Source organism: Nycticebus coucang, chromosome 22 (genome assembly GCF_027406575.1).
Source record: "Nycticebus coucang isolate mNycCou1 chromosome 22, mNycCou1.pri, whole genome shotgun sequence".
NCBI classification, from domain to species: Eukaryota; Metazoa; Chordata; class Mammalia; order Primates; family Lorisidae; genus Nycticebus; species Nycticebus coucang.
The window spans coordinates 20,554,256-20,577,366 of NC_069801.1; the positions used below are offsets into that span (position 1 = coordinate 20,554,256).

The following is a 23,111-nucleotide window of genomic DNA, read 5'->3' on the forward strand; positions in this document are numbered from 1 at the left end:
ATTGCTGTATAAAATTCTGCTATATGAACAGACTACAATTTAATTGTCCAGTCTACCAGTAGAAGATGTTGGATTGTTACCAGTTTTTGGCTACGTGACATTTTAGTACTTGTCTTTTGGTGAACACGTGTACATTTTAGGGTTATTTGTACAGCTAACGGGGATTGCTGGGTCATAGTATAGGAGAGTTCCGGTACTCGCCTACGCTTGGTATTTTCCACTCTTTAATCATAGTCATTCTGGTAGGTGTGGTGTAGTCTCATATTGTAGTTTTAATTTGCATTTCCCTGCTGATGAATGAAGTTAAGCACTTCTTTATATTTATTGCCATTTAGACAGCCTTGTCTGTGAAATGCCTGTTCCAGTCTTTTGTCTTTAAAAAAAAAAAAAAATTGGGTTGTGGGGCAGTGCCTGTGGCTCAAGGAGTAGGGCCCTGGCCCCATATACCGGAGGTGGTGGGTTCAAACCCAGCCCCGGCCAAAAAAAAACTGCAAAAAAAAAAAAAAAAAATTGGGTTGTGTGCTTTTTTCATGGTATTTTGCAGGAGGTTGTTATTTCATATATGGATATATGGAGCCCCCTCAAGTCCCTGGGCTGTTTCCGTGGGCTGTGTTAGCCCTGGCTTCGGCTCCTCTCTTTAACCAGATGATTCCTACCGAACACCTCCACCTCTGTTTTTGGCTGGTCACAGGTGCCCAAATGCACATGCTCTGCTGCTGCTGCTGTTAATGGCAGCTAACACTGGATGCCCCTGCCACAGGCCCGGCAGGGGACTCCGTACTCTACATATTAACTCATTTAATTGTGCCCCTTAACCTGCGAAGAAGGTATTGTCATTATCTCCATTTATAAATGAAGGAAGTGGAGCTCTGCGTGCTTCAGTAACTCACCCAAAGACTCACAGCTGATCTAGCTCCGGAGGCTGAGTGTGTGTGGTCAGATGCTACTTTGCACAGCATCTATCCTCTAATTTTCTTGTCCAGTCGTTTGTCCTGTCATTTTTTTTTTTTTTGTAGAGACAGAGTCTCACTGTACAGCCCTCGGTAGAGTGCCGTGGCGTCACACGGCTCACAGCAACCTCTAACTCTTGGGCTTATGCGATTCTCTTGCCTCAGCCTCCCGAGTAGCTGGGACTACAGGCGCCTGCCACAACACCCGGCTATTTTTTTGTTGCAGTTTGGCCGGGGCTGGGTTTGAACCCGCCACCCTGGGCATATGGGGCTGGCGCCCTACTCACTGAGCCACAGGCGCCACCCCCTGTCCTGTCATTTTTAATGCTTCTTCACAAGCACTCACTCTATCTTAACATCCAGGATGATAGTAGGGTTGATTCAGCTCCAGACAGTTCTATGGTGACAACTGTGACAACAGCTCCTATTTCCCAAGTCCTGGGTTAAATTTTCCACCTCTTCCCTTCCACCCTGGGGGTGGAGCACCATTATCAGCCCCATTTTACAGGTGAGAAAACTGAGGGCTGGAGAGGTTAAAGGACATGCCCATGACCACGCAGCTCTGGATCGATGGTAAAGCCAGGACCCACACTCTGCCTGACTCTTTCCTGTGACTGAGATCACAACTCTGCTAGAGGTTGTGGCCTGTGACACAGTGATTACATGAGACCTACAAACAGATTTTGTTTGCTTGTGAGACGAGTGATGTTTTTTGGCTCGGGGTCTGGTTCGATAAGGTTTGGAAATTTGACTGCTTTTCAAAAAACTGGGTCCAAGTTACTATATGGTGACTGTCTGCTGGAGCTAAGTAGCAGCTGCTCTTTTGGGCTGGTTGGCACAATTCTAACTCCACTCGGCTTCCCTCCTTGCTTGCCCAGCCAGTTGAGCAGTAAGATGTGAGAGTGTTCCCGCCTCCCCGCATATGCACCTCAGGATCAGGGGTTAGAATCACCTCTGATATTCTATGCTTCCCTCTCCCCCTCCCTGCTATTCAGCTACTGGCAGTGGTGAGACTTGGTTTCCTATAGGAATGTGTTTCTCTTTGTTGTGTTAGGGCAAGATGAAGGTCAAAAACTTCCATATACCTGTTTCCCAAAGGTGTCATTTGTGTCCCACTAAACTGGAAAGACCATAGAATTAAGAACTGGATTGAAGTCTTGCCTCTGCCTCTAATTTACACAAGCAAGTCAAGTATCCTCACATAGCCTCAGTTTCCTCTGTAAAATAATGCCTGCCTGCCCACATACCAAGATTCAGTGGGCAACACCAGTGAGCTCATGACGGGGAAAGTACTGTACTTTGTAAACTGGGGATTCACTTGTACAGGGTAGTTGGTGTCCTCAGCCAAGCTGAGCATCCCTGACCTTTAGGACGCTTAGCTCGGCCCTCAGTGAGGAAAAGCTCAGGGCTTAGGGTTGTGCTCGAGGCTGGATGATTGTGTTTGAGGGAGAGCGTCCAAGGGACTGCTCTAAGGCTTGGATATGGTTTGAAGTGTGCTGCTGGGGCTGCCCTGTCAGTTGGCTCTTCTCTCATCTGCCTGCACTCTTCCATCTGTTGGAGGCGGACTGTGCTGGGCCATGTCTACTCTCTCATCTGTCCCCTCCACAAGCCCCTGCTGGAGGGCTCAGGGCTCAACTGGACTATGAAAGGACCATCTTGATAAAGCCAGTTAATCTGTGATACTCGCGGGTGGCACCAACCCCATATACCGAGGGTGGCGGATTCAAACCCAGCCCCAGCCAAACTGCAACCAAAAAATAGCCGGGCGTTGTGGCGGGCGCCTGTAGTCCCAGCTACTCAGGAGGCTGAGGTAAGAGAATCGCTTAAGCCCAGGAGTTGGAGGTTGCTGTGAGCTGTGTGAGGCCACAGCACTTTACCGAGGGCCATAAAGTGAGACTCTGTCTCTACAAAAGAAAAAAAAAAAAATCTGTGATACTCGCTAATCTAACCCCATGTGTTTCAGGGTGTGATTTGTTATTTCTTGCACAAAGTCCACTTAGCACTTGGCTCAGCCAGATCCTGTGCCGGATGCTGGAGGTGAACAGGCATTTCACAGACAGATGTGGTTATGGTCATTACCAAAGGAACCCCCAGTGGCCTGGGCTCAGGGTTACTGAGGGGATGCAGTGGATGATGAAGCTTGAACAGATAGTTCGGGACCTACTATCTTGCAGATAGTAGGTTTTTGACAGTGCCCGGGGAGGGTCCATTAGCTCATGAGAGGAGAAGCAGGAAGGTGAGAACGTGAGTTGAGTTTGGGATATGTTGAGTTTGAGGCTTTGTGGAATAAGAAAGTTGTGGGTTGGAGATCTGAGGGATGTTGGTAATATTAGGTGATGGAGGGTAGTCTATAAATCAAACCATACAGAGGGAGAGGGGAAGAATGAAAAGTGAAGTAGTTCAGCTCTTTTAGGTTACAGATGAGCAAAGAGGGTCCAGAGGAAAGTCATTTGCTAACTGCCTCAGTAGTGTCATTAATCCATTCATTCAAAAAAAAAAAAAATTGGGGGGGTGTGGACAGCATCTCACTTTGTCACCCTCGGTAGAGTACTGTGTCATCATAGCTCACAGCAACCTCAAACTCTTGGGTTCAAGAGATTCTCTTGCCTCAGCCTCCCGAGTGGCTGGTGCCCTAACTGCTGTGCTACAGGCACTGAGCCTGGATAGATGTATTTTAATAGCAGAGCCAGCAAAGTTTACTGATGAATTTACTGTTTGAGGAATATGAGGAAATAAGAGCCCAGGTATGATGGCTCATGCCTGTAATCCTAGCACTCTGGAAGGCTGACGCAGGAGTGTCCCTTGAGCTCAGGAGTTCGAGACCAGCCTGAGCAAGAATGAGACCTTGTCTCTACCAAAATTAGAAAAACCAGCTGGGCTTTGTGGCAGGTGCCTGTAGTCCCAGCTACTCGGGAGGTTGAGGTAGGAAGATCACTTGAGCCCAAGTGTTTGAGGTTGCCATGATGATGCCACAGCACTGTACCCAGTGTGACAGAGTAAGAGTCTGTCTCAATAAGAAAAGAAAATGGCTCTTAAGATTTTGACATAAGCAACCAGAATATGGAGTTGCCACTAGGTAAGATGATGTGATGAGTAGATTTTCGGTGAGAAGGTAGGAGTTCAGTTTGGGACAGGTTAAGTTAGAGACACCTTGTAAACATCTACATAGAGATTTCAAGTAAGCAGTAGCACCACGACCCCCATTTTAGCCCGTCCTCATACTTTTACATTCTGGTACAGTCTCTCCCTCGCTCTGTGCCCTGTCTTTGTAACTTTCTAATCTCTAGCAATTGATTTGGGCCACTGGGAGCCTCCCCACACTGAGAACTGACCCCAGCCCTCCGCCCCTAGGTTGTGCACAGGGACCTCAAGCCCAGCAACATCCTGTTCGTGGACGAGTCGGGGAATCCCGAGTGCCTACGCATCTGTGACTTCGGCTTTGCCAAACAGCTGCGGGCTGAGAATGGGCTCCTCATGACACCTTGCTACACAGCCAACTTCGTGGCACCCGAGGTCAGTGGCCCAGCCTCCTCAACTGTAAGAGTGGGAGAGGCTGTGCCCCTCCCAGAAACCCACACCGGCAAGGGCTCTGTGACGTTGGCCCGGGTGCCAATGGAAGATGCAGCCCCCGGCTGAGACCCTTATGCTCCCTTTCTGGGGAGTAGCAGGCAAGCATATGTGGCCAGGTGTGTCCCTTAAACTGACTGCCCTCCCTGCCTTGCTGCCAGGTGCTGAAGCGCCAGGGCTATGACGAAGGGTGTGACATCTGGAGCCTGGGTATTCTGCTCTACACCATGCTGGCGGGGTGAGTGCCCCTGGCCTGGGCTCCTCCTCAATGCTCCAGCCCTTGCATTTTGGCTTGGGTGGGTGGTGCTTGAGTGACAGGAGGGTCTGAAGATAGAGACATGAGCCTGCTGTTAGGACCTCTACCTTGAGAGCTCCCAGCCTGAGGGGAAGACACAGTCTCCTGCCCCACCCCTAGCACTAATAAGGAGGCCAGAGTCCGTGCCCAGACTGTGTGGGCTTTTCTGCAGATACACTCCGTTTGCCAACGGGCCCAGTGACACACCAGAGGAAATCCTGACCCGGATCGGCAGTGGGAAGTTTACGCTCAGCGGAGGAAACTGGAACACAGTTTCAGAGGCAGCCAAGGTGAGCCTGCGAGGCCTACGGGGGCTCATTTGGAGAAGTAGGCAGGGCCCATCCCTGAGCTTTCCAGCACTTCATGAACAGGTTTCCTGTAGCCTCGTTTCTCCAAGTGGAATATCCCCTGTTGCTGTATTTCTCCAAATAGAGGGTTCTCAGGCTGATAGCCCCCCAGCCTTTTGGGGAGATTTGTTTTGTTTGTTGAAACCGAGTCTCACTCTGTCACCCCATGTAGACATTGTGGGGTGCCGTGGCATCATTGTAGCTCACTGCAACTCAAACTCTCGGACTCAAGGGATCCTCCTGCTTCAGCCTTTGGAGTACCTGAGACTAGGTGCATGTCAAGACACCCAGCTAATTTTTTTTTCTTTCTATTTTTAGTAGGGATGGACTCTTGCTCTTGCTCAGACTGGTCTCAAACTCCTAAGCTCAAGGGATCCTCCCACTCAGCCTCCCAGAGTGCTAGGATTATAGGTGTGAGCCCCTGGGCCCGACCCCCCAACCTTATTGAATAACTTGGTGATCATTCACTGACCCTTCTCCTGTTCTGGGCCAATGGGGGGCAGAGGGCTGCATAATTCAGTTGCTGCCTATAGACACTTAGTGTGGTGGCAGATACAGGCTGCACACAAGGAACAGAGATGCCAGGCCACAGGGAGACCAGTCCTCTAGGCCAGGGGCACAGGCAGTGGACAGAGCAGGGCAATTGGCCCTGCTGAGCAGAGTGTCTTGTCAGAGGGGGTAACACGTGAGTATCAGCAAAGTTTCTGGCTATTGGGAACCTGTGCCAGACGCGGGGTTGAGCACTTTATGAACAGCGGCGCCTCACAGCAGCCTGTGAGGCAGGTGTTGCTAGTCCTTTTTCTCAGAGAGGAAACGGAGAGTCAGAGAGTTGAAGTAACCCATCCAGGGCACTCACTTGACAAGTTGAAAAGTCAGCGTTTGAACATGAGTCTACTTGACTACAAAGCTTAGGCTCTTCCCACTTTCCCATATGACTTTTTGAAGGTGAAGGGGACAGGGAGAAAGGCCTAGAGTAGCAAAGGCCCAAAGAAAGGAATGTCTTGGCGGTGTTGGGAGCCTGGAGCAGTATGGGGAGTGAGGTGCAGGGGCTGTGCAAGCAGAAGATGGTTGTCTTCCCGTCCCCATCAATGGGACACAGCTGTCTGATTCCTGCTGCCCCTCCCACCACCTCCTTGCCCACTGTGCCCCCAGGACCTGGTATCTAAGATGTTGCATGTGGACCCCCACCAGCGCCTCACAGCCAAGCAGGTCCTGCAGCATCCATGGATCACCCAGAAAGACAAGCTTCCCCAGAGCCAGCTGTCCCACCAGGACCTACAGCTTGTGAAGGTATGGCCATCTAGCTGGGTGCTGGGCACCTGCGGGGGTAGGGCCAAGGTGGCATGAGCACACACTTGAGGTGGCAGAGCCAGGAGATGCCATGTCTGTATCAGGCGCCTGGAGGTGAGACAGAGGAAAAGACACAGCCCTCAGGGAGCCCCAGGTTAACATGCAGTTGTGTCACAGTGCACTCTTGGGCCACCAGTCCTTTGGAGGCCACAGCTCCTGACCTCTGAAGCCTCCATTTTGAAGGAGGAGACAGCCCCAATGACCACAAAGGACCATCGAGGCTGGATTAACAGTGGGTTGGGTGGGCTGTGGAACATGGTATGGGTTTGCACCTCCCACCACTGTGAACTGACCTCCCCCGCACCACTCTCTCTCAGGGAGCCATGGCAGCCACATACTCCGCACTCAACAGCTCGAAGCCCACCCCGCAGCTAAAGCCCATCGAGTCATCTATCCTGGCCCAGCGGCGAGTGAGGAAGCTGCCATCCACCACCCTGTGAGGGGCCAGAGCTGTCAGGCCACAGGCAATGCTAGCTTGACGGACACAGCATCCTTCCCAGTGGGAGCAGGCCCAAGCCACAGGGCCAGAGGGAACTGGAACGCTAAAGGGCCCGGGAAGCAGCCAGCCCAGATCACCCCTAGTGAGGGTGTGAGAAGTGCCTTCTTCCCCAGGACGGACTCTTCTCGGCTCAGGCTCTCCAAGTTGAAAGTGATTCACTGTAAAGACTCTTTTTTTTTTTTTTTTTTAAGGAAAAAATGATATCAGACACCATGGATTTTTTACAAGATCCATTTGCCTTTCTGGGAGTGGAAATAGCCACTGCAGCCCCAGGAGGGGCATCGAGTCACATTAGGACTTTCTGTGGCTGAGACTCCTTAGAGTAGCTCTGGGATCCCACCATGTGGACCCCCACAACAGGCCATCTGTAGCCTCTGCACACACCTCCAGGGTGATCCAGTGTCACTTTAGAACCTCTGGCTATTTGCAGAACTCACTCTATCCTCACAACGTCTTTTTCGTTCTGTTCTGCTGGGAGGTCTAGAACCACTTTGTTAGAGGGGAGGACCCACACCCTGCTGGCTCCCAGCTCCAGGCACCAGCGTCTACATCAGCCTGCCAGTGGGTCCCCTGCGGTCAGGTTGGGCAGCCCCAGGGAGAGGATATGGAAAGCACTTTTTGGCCGACTTCTGTTGGGATCCGCCACAGGACAGAGTCCACGGGAGGCCAGTGGGGTGGCCCGTGAGGGGCAGGGGCTTTTTTCATTTCTTCCTCAGCTGGTAACTCAGGGTTCATCTGTCCATGGCCTTTCTAATAAACCTACAGTTGCGTTAAAGCATGCTCTTCCTCCCCGAATTTGTCCCCTCTCTGCTATCTGGTGCCGAAGACTTTGGCAGTGACAAGAAATGGGACAGAGCCAATTAGCCCAGCTGCTCGGAACTCAGGTCATTTGGGGAGTGTGTGGAAATCCCCCTGGCAGTGCCCACATGTTCCTGCCAGGGGATTCCATCATGGATTTTTTTTTTTAGCAAGAGTCTCATTCTGTTGCCCTGGGGTTGAGTGCTATGGCATCATCATAGCTCACAGCAAACTCAAACTTTTGGGCTCAAGCAATCCTCTTGCTTCAACTTCCCCTGTAGCTAGAACTACAGGTGTCCTCTACAACCTGGCTAATTTTTCTGGTTTTAGCAGAGATGGGGTCTTGCTCTTGCTCAGGCTGGTTTCGAACTCCTGAGCTCAAGCAGTCCACCCATCTTGGCCTCCCAGAGTGCCAGGATTACAGGTCTGAGCCACTGCACCTGGTCCATCATGGGATCAATAACAATAACAGAGTTACTGGCTTGGCGCCTGTGGCTCAAGCAGCTAAGGCGCCAGCCACATACACCTGAGCTGGTGGGTTCGAATTCAGCCCGGGCCTGCCAAACAACAATGACAACTACAACTAAAAAATAGCTGGGCGTTGTGGCAGGCGCCTGTAGACCCAGCTATTTGGGAGGTGGAGGCAGAAGAATTGCTTCAGCCCAGGAGTTGGAGGTTGCTGTGAGCTGTGATGCCACAGCACTCTACCCAGGGCAACAGCTTGAGGCTCTGTCTCAAAAAAAAAAAAAAACAATAACAGAGTTGTTAATCACTGGTGACAGAGTATCAGGCACTGTGCCTTGGCCTTCTGTGTGTATACTCTCATCTAACACTAACCTCTGTGAGGTAGATGCTATTGTGTTATTATCCCCATTTTATAGATGGGAAAACTGAGGCTCAGAGAAGGGAATGACATTTTCTCTGGGAATAAATCCTTTCTGAGTACCTTTTCTGGCCCCGCTCTAGGTGCTGGTAACCAAGTAAAGTTGAAAAGTCAGTTGAAAAACAATAACCAAGGTCATTGTTTCCATGGGTCTTACCTCCTTGTAGAGGAAATGGACAATTAACAAACCCAGGTCAGCTACTGATGACATGTGCAGAGTTAAATTGAGGTGGGAGGCCTCGGCGCCTGTGGCTCAAGCGGCTAAGGCACCAGCCACATACACCTGAGCTGGCGGGTTCGAATCCAGCCCAGACCCGCCAAACAACAATGACAGCTGCAACCAAAAAATAGCCGGGCGTTGTGGCAGGCGCCTGTAGTCCCAGCTACTTGGGAGGCGGAGGCAGGAGAATCGCTTGAGCCCAAGAGTTGGAGGTTGCTGTGAGCTGTGAAGCCATGACACTACCCAGGGCGAAGCTTGAGGCTCTGTCTCAAAAATAAATAAATAAATTGAGGTGGGAGATTGGGCAGTGTAGAAGGCCACTCAGGAGATAATCCAGAAATCTGAATGTTGTGATGGAGCCACCATTCTCTGTCTCTTTACCTAGAGTGCAGTGGCATCATCATAGCTCCCTGCAATCTCAAAATGACTGCTGGGCTGGGAGGCAGAGAGCAGAGTCAGGACAAAGTCCCCTGGTGGGGAAACAGGCTGGGTGTGTGCAGGGACAAGAGAGGAGGCTGATGTACCTATGACCTCAGAGCCGGGGGGTTTCATAAGATAAGGGTGGAAAGGAGGCAAGGGCCAGTCATGCAGAGCTTTGGAGGCCAGTATCGGGTGTGGGTTTAATTCTAACTGGGATACCTGGGCCCAGTGGCTCACACCTGTAATCCTGGCACTCTGGGAGACCAAGGTGGATGTATCACTCGAACTCAGGAGTTTGAGACCACCCTGAGCAAGAAGAGCTAGACCCCATCTCTAAAAGTAGCCAGTGTTGGGCGGCACCTGTGGCTCAAGGAGTAGGGCGCCGGTCCCACATGCCGGAGGTGGTGGGTTCAAACCCAGCCCCGACCAAAAACCACACACAAAAATATATATATATAAAAATAGCCAGTGTTGTGGGGGGCACGTGTAGTCCCAGCTACTTGGGAGGCTGAGGCAAGAAGATCACTTGAGCACAAGGGTTTGAGGTTGCTGTGAGGTATGATGATGCCATTGCTCTCTACCAGAGAGGCTACCAAGGTGACAAAGAGAGACTTGTCTCAAAAAAAAAAAAAAAAATTCTAAGTGGAATACAAACTCCTAAAAGAATTTAATTAGGGAGAAAAGTGATATGATTTGATTTACATATCCAAGTTATGATTTGATTTTAAAAAGATCACTCTGACTGTTATGTAGAGAATTGATGTGGTGGAGGTTTGGGGGGAAGCAGGATGACCAGGTTGGTGACTGCTGCGGTAGCCCAGGCAAGAGCTTAGCCTAGGATGGTGGTGTGGAGAGGGGGAGGGAGAGGACAGAGTCGGGATGTGCTCTGGAGTAAAGCAGGCAGCAGCACTTGCTGGCAGTTTGGGTATAAGGATAAGAGAAAAAGGAGACCTGCCTGAGCAACATAGTAAGACCCCATCTTTACACAAGAAGTTTGTTTTTTTTTTTTTTTTTTTGTAGAGACAGAGTCTCACTTTATGGCCCTCGGTAGAGTGCTATGGCATCACACAGCTCACAGCAACCTCCAACTCCTGGGCTTAAGAGATTCTCTTGCCTCAGCCTCCCGAGTAGCTGGGACTACAGGCGCCCGCCACAACGCCTGGCTATTTTTTGGTTGCAGTTTGGCCGGGGCCGGGTTTGAACCCGCCACCCTCCGTGTATGGGGCCGGCGCCTTACCGACTGAGCCACAGGCGCCGCCCTACACAAGAAGTTTTTTAAAAATGATCTGGGCATGGGCGGCGCCTGTGGCTCAAAGGGGTAGAGCACCGGTCCCATATGCCGAAGGTGGCGGGTTCAAACCCAGCCCCGGCCAAAAAAAAAAAAAATGATCTGGGCATGATGGTGACGCTTATACTCCTAGCTGTTCAGGAGGCTGAGGCAGGAGGATTACTTAAACCCAGGAGTTGGAGATTGGTGTAAGCTATGGTGGATGCCACTGTACTCTAGCTCAGGAGTAAGAGACTCTGTTTCAAAAACAAAAAGGAAAGGAGATTCAAGCATATCTCTTAAGTTTGGGGGGAGGAGTGGGTTTTTTTTGTTTGTTTTTTTCTTTTGCAGTTTTTGGCCAGGTCTGGGTTTGAACCCACCACCTCCAGCATATGGGGCCAGCACCCTACCCCTTTGAGCCACAGGCGCCACCCAGGGAGGAGTGTGTTTAAGGGAAATCTTTGGAGCCCTGTGGGAGACACCTTTTAAGCATCCAAAGGGCAATGTCAAATAAGAGTTGCAATTAAGGCGGCACCTGTGGCTCAGTCTGTAAGGCGCCGGCCCCATATACGGAGGGTGGCGAGTTCAAACCCGGCCCCGGCCAAACTGCAACAACAAAAAAAATAGCTGGGTGTTGTGGCAGGCACCTGTAGTCCCAGCTACTCGAGAGGCTGAGGCAAGAGAATTGCTTAAGCCCAGGAGTTGGAGGTTGCTGTGAGCTGTGTGATGCCACGGCACTCTACTGAGGGCCATAAAGTGAGACTCTGTCTCTACAAAAAAAAAAAAAAAAAAAAAAAGAGTTGCAATTAGAAGTTGGAGTTCTGGGTGCCGGCCACATACACTGAGGCTGGTGGGTTCGAACCTGGCCCGAGCCAGCTAAAGCAACAATGACAACTGCAACAACAACAAAAAATAGCCGGGTGTTGTGGCGGCCCAACTACTTGAGAGGCTGAGGCAAGAGGATCACTTGAACCCATGAGTCTGAGGTTGCTGTGAGCTATGATGCCACGGCACTCTACCGAGGGCAACATAGTGAGACTCTGTCTCAAAAAAAAAAAAAAGAAGTTGGAGTTCTGGAGAGAGGTCTGCCCTGGAAATATAAGTGTGGGAATCATTGGCTTGGAGAAAGTTTATAAATCCAAAAGACTGTGCTTTTCAAAGTGTGGTTCATGGACCAGCATCATTGATATCATCTGGGAACTTGACAGAAATGCAGAATCTCAGGCCCACCTGTCCCCAGACACGATCAAGAGGAATCTGTATTGTAACAAGATATGCATGTGATTTGTGTGCACTTAAAGGTTGAGATGTGCTGTTCTAGGGATGAGCAGAGAAAGAAGGGAGGCCTGTGCTGAGCCCAGGTGCACACGGCATTTAAAGATGGAGTGGAGGACTGGGGCTGGCAAGGAAGACAGGGATGACAGCCAGAAAGTGAGGATTGGCCACTCCAGCAAGATTCGAAGCCTTATGAACCAGGGCCTTTGCTCCCATTACTTCTCAGCCTCCCCATTACAGATGGGAAAGCCAGGGCCTTGAGCATGAATAGGTCCGGTTAGGAGGGAAGGAGATTCTGGCCTTCAACAGCAGCTTGGCTTCAGGTGGGAAGGTTCTGAGCCCAGGAGGCTTCCCCAGGAGCAGTGAGGGTGGTGTTGGGGCCCAGTGGCACACGGTACTGAGCCCCTGGCCTGTGTCATATGTGTTTCACTTCTCTGAGACTCAGTTTCCCAATCTGTGTAACATTTCCTGGGTTGTCCACTATCCAAAGTTGTCCACCCTGGACCCCATCACTCCAGCTAGGATTGTAAGCATCATCCTCACTCCCCACACTTCCCCATGCAGTCTGCATCCTGGCCCCCTTGGTTCTGCTTCCTAAATATTTTTGGGATCCATCCCCTGGTTTCCATTCTCCCTGCCCTTCTCATATTTTGGTTCTTTCCAGCAGTCTATAATTCTCTCCAGTCTGTGTGTCCCAAACATGCTTCATTTAGAGTTACAAATCTAACTTAGCATCTGTCCTGAAGTGACTCCTCACTGTCCACAAGATAGAGATGAGGCATCCTCGCCTAGACTCACTGTCCTGTGTCATCTGGCCCCCGATGGAGCTCCAGTATCAGCTCTGGTAACCTGTCCCCAAACTACTCACAAGACCTGAATCTTCCACACTCCTGCCTCCCCTGAATTATGCTGCCACATTTGCCTGGCTAATTTCTCATCCTTTTGGGAAAATTCAAATGATGTCTCCAGGACGCCAACTAGGATACCCGAACTGTTTGGTGTCCCTCCTTTTGGGTCCTCAGACACCCCCATACCCCATCTCTGTGCACCACACTATTTGGGAAATAGCCAATGATGTGTTTTCTCCCCAGTGGTCTGTGAACTGAAGGTGTAGGCTGTGCTTTGTTCGTTTCTGTTATCTTATGTGCTTGGCACTCAATAGTTTGGACCTTGGCTAGTATCTGTTGAATGGGTGAGTGAAAGAGAATGCAGGAGCATTGGACTTGATGGTGCTCAGGAAGCACAGACCTGGGGCCTGGAAAGGCATCTGGGGAGGAGGAAGAGAAGCTGGTGCTCAGAGGCATTCCCAGGCACCATAGGGAAGATTCAAGAACCAAGAAATGGGGCAGCGCCTGTGGCTCAAGGAGTAGGGCACCAGCCCCATATGCCGGAGGTGGCAGGTTCAAACCCAGCCCTGGCTAAAAACTGCAAAAAAAAAAAGAACCAAGAAATGCTAGTGGATGGGGTTAGGGACTAGGGATGGGTGTCTACAGGTGATTCCTCAGTAGCCAAACCCCCACTTCACCTCTCTGAGCTTCAGTTTCCCCATTTGCTAAATGGGGATAATTCCTGCCCATCTCACAGTGTCACTTAAAGATTGAACAACTGAGTGACTATGAATGTGTTTAGGAAGGTAAAACACTTGTATGGTTAAGCTTGTTCTAGTTTTCACAAGGTCAAGACAATCCCCTGCAAGAACTCTCTGGACCCCAGACACAGTGAAACATAGTTCTCATCCACCAGCATCTCCAATGTGAACTTCCCTGAGTGCCAGCTCCATGGACAAAACCCACTAACATCTTGGGGAAACAAATCCACATGTCCCCCAGGTTCCAGAGTCACTCTTCCCTTTGATCCCTAAATAACAATCCTGAGCTCCCACCCCACAGAATGTCCCCTCTCATGAAATACTGGTGCTCAAATGATTACTATGTGGAGTGCTGGGCGCCAAGTGCTTTATTTATTTATTCGTTTTTTGGAGACAGAGTCTTCCTCTGTTGCCCAGGCTAGAGTGCCATGGCGTCAGCCTAGCTGATAGAAACCTCAGACTCTGGGTGGCGCCTGTGGCTCAGTGGGTAGGGGGCCGGTCCCATGTACCAAAGGTGGCGGGTTCAAACCCGGCCCCAGCCAAACTGCAACAAAAAAATAGCCAGGCGTTGTGGTGGGCGCCTGTAGACCCAGCTACAAGGGAATTGCCTAAGCCCAGAAGTTAGAGGTTACTGTGAGCTGTGACGCAATGGCATTCTACCCAGAGCAACAAAGTGAGACTCTGTCTCTACAAAAAAAAACACCTCAGACTCCTGGGCACAAGCGATCCTCCTGCCTCAGCCTCCCAAGTAGCTGGGACTACAGGCGCCTGCCACAATGTCTGGCTAGTTTTTCTGTTTTTAGTAGAGATGGGGTATTGCTCTTGCTCAGGCTAGTCTCGAACTCCTGAGCTCAAGCAATCCACCTGCCTCAGCCTCCTGGAGTACTAGGACTATAGGCATCAGCCACGGTGCTGGCCTCTTTTTTTTTTTTTTTTTGCAGTTTATGGCCAGAGCTGGGTTTGAACCTGCAACCTCCAGCATATGGGGCTGGCGCTCTACTCCTTTGAGCCACAGGAGCCGCCTTTTTTTTTTTTTAATCTGTAGAATTAGCAGCACACTGAATCTATGCTTTATTTCATTTGATTCTGATAAGAGAATCAAGAAAATTGAAGGCCAGGAGTGGTAGCTCATACCTGTAATCTTAGCACTCTGGGAGGCCGAAGGGGGAGGATTCCTTGAGCTCAAGAATTCAAGATCAGCCTGAGCAAGAGCAAGACCCTATCTCTACTAAAAATAGGGGGAAAAAAATAGCTGGGCGTTGTGGCAGGCACCTGTAGTCCTGGCTACTCATAAGCTGAGGCAGAAGGAGCACTTGAACCCAGGAGTCAGAAGTTGCTGTCAGCTAGGCTGCAGCAAGGCTGCTCTAACCTGGGGCAACAGGGGAAGACTGTCTCAAAAAAAAAAAAAGAAAGAAAATCGAGGATCAGAGATTAAGTGACCTCCAAGAACACAGCTGAGTGGCCGAGCAGAACTCAAATCGAGAGCTCTGTGATTCTGAAACTCCCTCTTCACCAGCGTTCTGTCTCATCTCTGCCCCTGAGAATGTCCAAGACCTGCTTACGTGTTCCACAGATCTGTCTGGTTACCCTTCCCCTCAGCTGCCCATGTGGTCATAAAGTTCCTATGATACTGGGGTCTAGTCTAGGTTAGAGGACATAGTTGTTAGAAAGTTCTATTTCCAAGCTGGCAAACAGTACAAAACAAGTGATAAATTTGGGTAGTTTCCTACAGACAGTCTCAGCAGGCAGAGCATTCCACACAAACCTGCGTAGCACACACAAAGAATTAGTGACAACTTGTCAAGGTCTTTTTTTTTTTTTGTAGAGACAGAGTCTCACTTTATGGCCCTCGGTAGAGTGCCGTGGCCTCACACAGCTCACAGCAACCTTCAACTCCTGGGCTTAAGCGATTCTCTTGCCTCAGCCTCCTGAGCAGCTGGGACTACAGGTGCCCGCCACAACGCCCGGCTATTTTTTGGTTGCAGTTTGGCCGGGGCTGGGTTTGAACCCACCACCCTTGGCATGTGGGGCCGGCGCCTTACCGACTGAGCCACAGGCGCCGCCCATCAAGGTCTTTTTTTTTGAGACAGAGTCTCAAGCTGTCACCCTAGGTAGAGTGCTGTAGCATCACAGCTCACAGCAACCTCAAACTTCTTGGGCTTAAGTGATTCTCTTGCCTCAGCCTCCCAAGTAGCTGGGACTACAGGCGCCCGCCATAACGCCCAGCTATTTTTTGGTTTCCGTTGTCATAGTTGCCCAGCAGAACCAGGCCGGGTTCGAACCTGCCACCCTAGGTGTATGTGGCTGGTGTCCTTGCCCACTGAGCTATGGGTGCGGCCCATTTCTTCTTGTTTTCTTTTTTTTGAGACAGAGTCTCACTCTGGTGCCCTGTCTAGAATGGCACTATAGCTCACAGCAACCTCAAGTTCTTAGATTCAAGCGATTCTCTTGCCTCAGTTTTTCTATTTTTTTAGTGGGAGGAGGGGGTCTTGCTTTTGCTCAGGCTGGTCTCAAACTCCTGAGCTCAAGCAATCCACCTGCCTCAGCCCCCCAGAGTGCTAGGATTATAGGTGTGAGCCACCTGGCCCAGCTTTGTCAAGGTCTTAGAGGAGATTTTTGTTCACTTAGGGGATCTCACATGGTCCCCTTTGGGTAAGAGAGTCAGATTCCCAATTGACGGCACAGACATCAAAATTCCTGAACATTTTTTGTGTTTTGCCCGTTTTTGTGTTATGTTTTCCTTGATTGAGACAGGAACCCTCAGAGAAATGGTGGATTCCCTACTTAAGTATTCAAATATTTAGTACCTTGGTTAACATGAATTTAATTCACTCAACCCTGGAATGAAAGGCCACCAAAGAATGTGATGATCCATGACCTGCCATTTGCATAATTTACTCAGTTCCTAGGTTATACCAGTGTATATACAGTACACACGTCCTCCTAGCACTCGAAGCCATCTCATGAAGTAGTTGTTACAATTTTCCATTTTATGCTACTCGGGAGGCTGAGGCAAGAGAATCGCTTAAGCCCAGGAATTGGAGGTTGCTGTGAACTGTGTGAGGCTATGGCACTCTACCGAGGGCCATAAAGTGAGACTCTGTCTCTACAAAAAAAAAAAAAAAACAATTTTCCATTTTATGACAAGGAAACTGAGGTTAAGGGGGGAAACTTGCCCACAACAGTCCCTAAGCAAGCTGACCCAGGTCGTGAGCCCAGCTCTGTCTGGCTCAAAAGCTCATACACGTCCTATTCAACCATGATGCACACACTAAATTTCACCCCACAATGACTCATAAAATCTCACAGCCAGAAAGGCTCTGAAGGCCCCTAGGCCCAGCCTCCGCCCACTACGGGAATAGAAGGTTATCCAGTTTCTGATCAAATGCCGCCAGTGACAGAGAATCCACCACATCACAAGGCAGTGTCCCCACACTGTCGGGAAGTTCCTCCACTTTGAATCGGGGTCTTCCGTGTAGCCTCCATTTCTTGTGGGGGTTCCCACTAACTCCTGGGGCCTCGAGAAGAAATGACTCAATAGTAGCAGGAAGGAAATCTAACTGAGCACCCCACCCCCAGTGAGGGCGGCTGCAGGTGACAGGCAAAGGAGGGGTATGAAGGCTGTGCCAAGGAGAGGGAAAGACCCAGAGAGGCAAGCAGGAGGGCCTCATGGGCCCTCATCTCCTGGACTTTGCAACGGCCCCACCTGTTCCCTCCTGCCTGTATTCCTGCACCTGGGAGGGCAGCGGTGGATAGTGGGAAGAGTGCCAGACACGCCGTTAGCCGGGCCTGCAATCACACCCCAGCCCCAATGCTGACCTGCTGTGTGACTTGGGCAAGACGCTTCACTGCTCCCACATTTCCTCAACTGGCAAACAGAGGCATAGTGAGCATTAAAGGGGAAGGTGTGTGAAGCGTGCACAGAACTGCTCAGTTATAAGGAAACAGCAACCAGATGGAGAAGCAGGCTAGGGTGGTGGTGAAGTGCAGGCTTGGAGTTCGGCTGTCCTGGCTTTGTTGTTTAACTTTTTTGTTGAATGGCAAACAGTCCTGGCTTAGAATTCAACTTTGGCCGCTTGCCTGTGGACCTCAGGCAAGCCATTTAACCTCTCTGCTTCAATTTCCTCATCTTTAAAGCAGGAGTTAAAAGCGGTGTCTACTTTTTGGAGCAAGGTGGTGTGTGGGAAGCACACAGCACAGGGCCGAGACAGTAAGTGCTTAACATATGTCGGCAACTACCCCTCCTTCCTCTGAGAGCACAGACTCCAACCTCCCACTTCTCTTTCCCCCGCCCCCCCCACCCCCGTTTTAAGAAGAGGGAACCACCTGTGAGCTTGGACAGAAGCTGGCTCTTTTAAACATCCTTGCCCCATGAAAAGGGGGAGCCCTCTTCTAAAGATTTTCTCTCTTTCCCCACCTGCCCCAGAACCTCTCTCTGAGTTATAACTCCTGTTTGTGACTCAATCTGAAACTTCCTTTTACAATTTCCTCTGTTTCTCTTTCCTTCTTCCACTCCACACCTACCCCTTAGGCTGTGGGCTGAGTTGAGAAATCAAGGGGTGGATGACACATGTCTGAGCAGGGCATGAGGCCTGCACCTGGGATGGGCCCGGGGTCACTCATCCATTGCAGAATCTTCTTGCCAGGGCTGGATCTGGGCAAAGTCAGTCCTGCTGTTGCTATGGAGTGTTACATTTCCTGGGCCCTCTGCATGGACTTCGATGCTTCAACAAGTAGGGCGTTGGGACCAGCAGGCACGAATGAGGTCAAATCTCAACACCAGCCACTACTAGCTGTGTGATCTTGTGCAAATCACTTGGTCTCTCTAAGCCTCATTTCTCTCACCTACAAACTATCCTCAGAGGGTTGTGGAGGAGACCAAAAGAAATAATGAGAGTAAAGGCTCTGCCAGAGATCAGGTGCATAACAAAGTTGCAAGAATCTTCAGAGTCAAGTGAGACCTTCTGGAACTAGGGGATCTTTACTTAGGGTCCATGGCATTCCCAGGCATGTGGAAATATCTGAGTAGTATTCAATTGAATGAATATGCCACATTCCTATAATCCATTCATCTGTTGATGGACATTTATGTTTTTCCAGATTGGGGGTAGTACGAATATTCATGCAGGAACCCTTGTGTGGACTGATGTTTACCTTTCTCTGGGTAAATATTTAGAAGTGGTATTGCTGTGTCACACAATAGGTGTATGTTTAATTATGTAAAAAGTTACTAAACTGGTTTCCAAAGTGGTTGTGCTATTTTACACTCTCACCAGAAATGTATGAAAGTTCCAGTTGCTTGGTAGCTTTGCCAATCTTTGGTATTATTATTATTAGTCTTTTTTAACTTTAGTCATTCTAGTGGGTAGGAAGTGGTTTTCTCTGGTGTATTTAATTTGCATTTTTCTAATGACATTAAGCATATTTTCATGTGCTTATTTATTTATTTATTTGGAGACAGAGTCTCACCATGTCACTTGGTAGAGTGCTGTCACGTCACAGCTCACAGCAACCTCAAACTCTTGGGCTTAAGTGATTCTCTTGCCTCAGCCTCTCAAGTAGCTGGGACTATAGGCACCCACCATAATGCCTGGCTATTTTTTTGTTGTAGTTGTCATTATTGTTTAGCAGGCCCAGGCTGGGTTCGAACCCACCAGCCGGGGTGTATGTAGCTGGAGCCCTAACCACTGTGCTTAAGCGATTCTCTTGCCTCCCAAGTAGCTGGGACTACAGGTACCTGCTACAATGCCTGGCTATTTTTTTGCCCACTGAGCTGATGTGCTCATTGACTATTGTTATGTAATCTTTTATCTGTTCAAAGCTTTTGCCCCATCAGAAAACTTTAGTTTATCTTATAGATTATAAAGAATTCTGTGTGTATTCTGGATATAAGACCTTTGTCAGCCAGGTGCTGTGGAGCATGCCTGGAGTCCTAGCTACTTGGGAGGCTGAGCCAAGAGAATAAGTTGAACCCGGGAGTTCGATGACGTAGTCCCTGTGATAGTGCCTGTTAATGGTGTTGCCCAGGCAGGAGTGAAGTGGCTATACCTCTTAAGAGAAATGGGCCAGGGCGGCGCCTGGAGCTCAGTGGCTGGGGCGCTGGCCCCATATACTAAGGGTGGCAGGTTCGAGCCTGGCCCCAGCCAAACTGCAACTGGAAAATAGCCAGGTGTTGTGGTGAGCGCCTGTAGTCTTGGCTACTTGGGAGGCTGAGGCAAGAGAATTGCCTAAGTCTAGGAGTTGGAGGTTGTTGTGAGCTGTGTGACGCCATGGCACTCTACCAAGGGCGATAAAGTGAGGTTCTGTCTCTATGAAAAAAAAAAAAAGAGAGAGAGAAATAGGCCAAGGAGGGTGGATTACTCGAGCTCAGGTGTTTGAGACCAGTCTGAGGAAGAGTGAGACCCTGTCTCTATTAAAAATAGAAAAACTAGGCTGCAAGTTGTGGTGGGCACCTGTAGTCCTACCTACTTGGAAGGCTGAGGAACAAGGATCACCTGAGCCCAAGAGTTAGAGGTTGCTGTGAGCTATTGTGACGCCATGGCACTCTACCAAGGGCGACACAGTGAGACTCTGTCTCAGAAAATAAATAAATAAATAAATGAAAAAATGGACTATCATGGAACTTAAATCAAATGGAATATAAAAGAACTTAACTCTCTTAATAGTTTTTTAAATATTTAATTAATTTATTTATTTATATTCTTGAGAATAATTAAATTAAATTAAAGCTGTTGCCCTGGGTAGAGTGCCATGGTGTCATAGCTCACAGCAGCCTCCAATTCTTGGGCTCAAGCGATCCTCTTGCCTCAGTTTTTCTATTTTTAGTAGAGATGAGGTCTCACTCTCGCTCAAGCTAGTGTCAAACTTATAAGCTCAAGCAATCCACCCGCCTTGGCCTCCCAGATAAATCCCTTAATAGTTTACGTTTATTGAGTGCTTTATAAATGCCATGCACTGTAATAAATGCTTTGCTATATATCATTGCCTTTACTTATTTACCTGTGGAGTGAAGGCTTTGATTATACTCACTTTACTCATGAGTACGAGATTAAATTACCTACTCCATGTCACCCACTGGACTTGGCTTTAAACAAACCATGTTCATATCTTGTTTTTACACTGTGATTTTGGGCAAGCCACTGACTGGACAGCTTTGAGCTTTACTTTTGTTTTTTAGCATTAAGGTTTTTTTGAGACAGAGCCTCAAGTTGTCACCCTGGGTAGAGTGCAGTAGCGTCACAGCTCACAGCAACCTCCAATTCCTGGGCTCAAGAGATTCTCCTGCCTCCGCCTCCCCAGTAGCTGGGATTACAGGAACCCGCCACAATGCCCGGATATTTTTTGGTTGCAGCCGTCATTGTTGTTTTGCAGGCCCAGGCTGGATTCAAACCCACCAGCTCAGGTGTATGTGGCTGGTGCCTTAGCCGCTTGAGCCACAGGCGCCAAGCCAGCATTAAATTTTTTAATGAATAAAATTGGGGCAACTCTTTCATCTCACAGGATTGATTTAAAGGCATGAAAGGAATTTGTATACCTTTAAAACAATTTTCACATTTATTATTCTATCCAAAAAAATTATTAGTCATTAATGATATGAAAAACATATACTAGGTATTCGAGAGTGCATAAAAGAATAATTTGTTCTAAGTTGGGCAATGTGCCTCACACCTGTAATCCGAACACTCTGGGAGGCTGAAGCAGCTGAATTGCCTGAGGTCAGGAGCTCAAGACCAGCTTGAGCAAGAGTGAGACCCTGTCTCTAAAAATAGCCAGGCTCAAAGGGATAGGGCGCCAGTCCCATATGCTGGAGGTGGTGGGTTCAAACCCAGCCTCGGCCAAAAACCACAAAAAAAAAAAAAAAATAGCCAGGCATTGTGGCAGGCACCTATATACCCAGCTACTCAGGAGGCTGAGGCAAGGGGATCGCTTGAGCCCAAGAGTTTGAGGTTGCTGTGAGCTGTGATGCCATAGCACTCTATCAAGGGTGACCAAGTGAGACTTTCTCTCAAAACAAACAAACAAAAAAAAAGAGTTTAGGCAGCACCTGTGGCTCAGTGAATAGGTTGCCAGCCCCATACTTACTGAACCTGTGGCGGGTTCGAACCCTGCCCCGGCCAAACTGCAACAAAAAAATAGCCAAGTGTTGTGGTGGGTGCCTGTAGTCCCAGCTACTCAGGAGGCTGAGGCAAGAGAATCGCCTAAGCCCAAGAGCTGGAGTTTGCTGTGAGCTGTAATGCCATGGCACTCTACCGAGGGTGACAAAGTGAAGACTCTGTCTCTAAAAAACAAAAAAGAGTAACACCAGTCTTAGCAAGAGTGAGAGACCCATCTCTACTAAAAAAAATTACAAAAACTAGATGGGGGTTGTGGTGGGCACCTGTAGTCCCAGCTCCTGGGGAGGGTGAAGCAAAAGGATCTCTTGAGCCCGAGAGTTAAGGTTGCTGTGAGCTATGACACCATGGCACTCTACTGAGGGCAACAGAGTGAGAGTCCGTCTCAAAAAAAAAAAAAGAAGAGAATTTGCTTTTCTTAAGTGATTTCTAAAGATTAGATATAAATACAAATAAGGACCACAGGTAATAAAGAATCCCATTCTCATGACTAGACTGAGCTCTGGAATCAGAGAGATCAAGGTTTGAAATATCGGCCCTACCACCCACTGGCTGTGTGATTTTATCTTATTTATTTATTTATTTATTTATTTAAGACAGAGTCTCAAGCTGTTGCCCTAGGTAGAGTGCCATGGCACTACAGCTCACAGCAACCTCAAACTCTAGACTTACGCGATTCTCTAGCCTCAGCCTCCCCAGTAGCTGGGACTACAGGCACCCACCACAATGCCTGGCTATTTTTTGGTTGTACTTGTCATTGTTGTTTGGCAGGCCTGGGCTGGATTCAAACCTCCCAGCTTGGGTGTATGTAGCTGGCGCCCTAGCCGCTGAGCTACAGGTGCTGAGCTTGTCTGTGTGATTTTTAAAAAATGACCTAACCTTTCTGAACCTCAGTTTTTTTCTCTGTCATTCTCCATATCTACGTTGAAGAGGTGTAGTTGAAGATTGAGTTAATTAAGTAAAGTGCCTTAGCACCAGGTTTGGCACAAAGCAGATGTCCAGTCAGTGCTAATTATTTTATTTCTCAAGTGCTGTGAGCAAGGCCCCTTCTGCCTGTGCTTCCTCTGAGTCTGTTTCCTCTTCTTGGGAACGCAGCTAGAGAACATTTCCAAGTGCCCTTGCTCTTAAGTGTGGCCACGTGGGTGAGTTCTAGCCAAAGGGATGTGAGCAAACATGACTTGTCTACAAGATCCTCCCAAGCACACTCCCTGTGCTCTTTCTCCTTCCTCTTTTGACAAGTATGGCCACTTTAGAAGTCATATAAGTCATGAAGTGGAAGGGGTCTGGCTTGTTGAATCACTACTCAGAAGGTCCCTTGTCAATCAGAGATATAGATTCTGGACTTTACATTAGCAAGAAGTAAACTTGTTTTGTGGGTTTCTTTGCTGTAGTAGTAAATACTACCTTAAGAGATCAATGAAAAGTCTGTTTCCACTTTGGGCAATCCATAGCCTCTCAGCCACCCAGGATCTATCTTTGTGGACCCGAGAAGGCCTCATTCCAGACCCTTTCATTCTCTGTACTCCCACCAGGTAAACAAA

At 49.0% G+C, this 23,111-nt stretch overlaps 1 protein-coding gene across 3 annotated transcripts in view; it reads left to right on the plus strand.

The window, feature by feature from the left end:
• The window catches only part of RPS6KA1 (ribosomal protein S6 kinase A1), a 40,357-nt gene extending 33,166 nt beyond the window's left edge, over positions 1-7,191 (plus strand). For all 3 annotated transcript variants that reach the window (XM_053577045.1, XM_053577046.1, XM_053577044.1), the window contains 5 exons: positions 4,302-4,463; positions 4,679-4,755; positions 4,985-5,102; positions 6,312-6,449; positions 6,827-7,191. In XM_053577045.1, the coding sequence (XP_053433020.1) occupies positions 4,302-4,463; positions 4,679-4,755; positions 4,985-5,102; positions 6,312-6,449; positions 6,827-6,949 (618 nt within the window). In that variant the 3' untranslated portion in view covers positions 6,950-7,191. The remainder of the gene's footprint in view (positions 1-4,301; positions 4,464-4,678; positions 4,756-4,984; positions 5,103-6,311; positions 6,450-6,826) is intronic.
• The last annotated feature ends 15,920 nt before the right edge of the window (positions 7,192-23,111 follow it).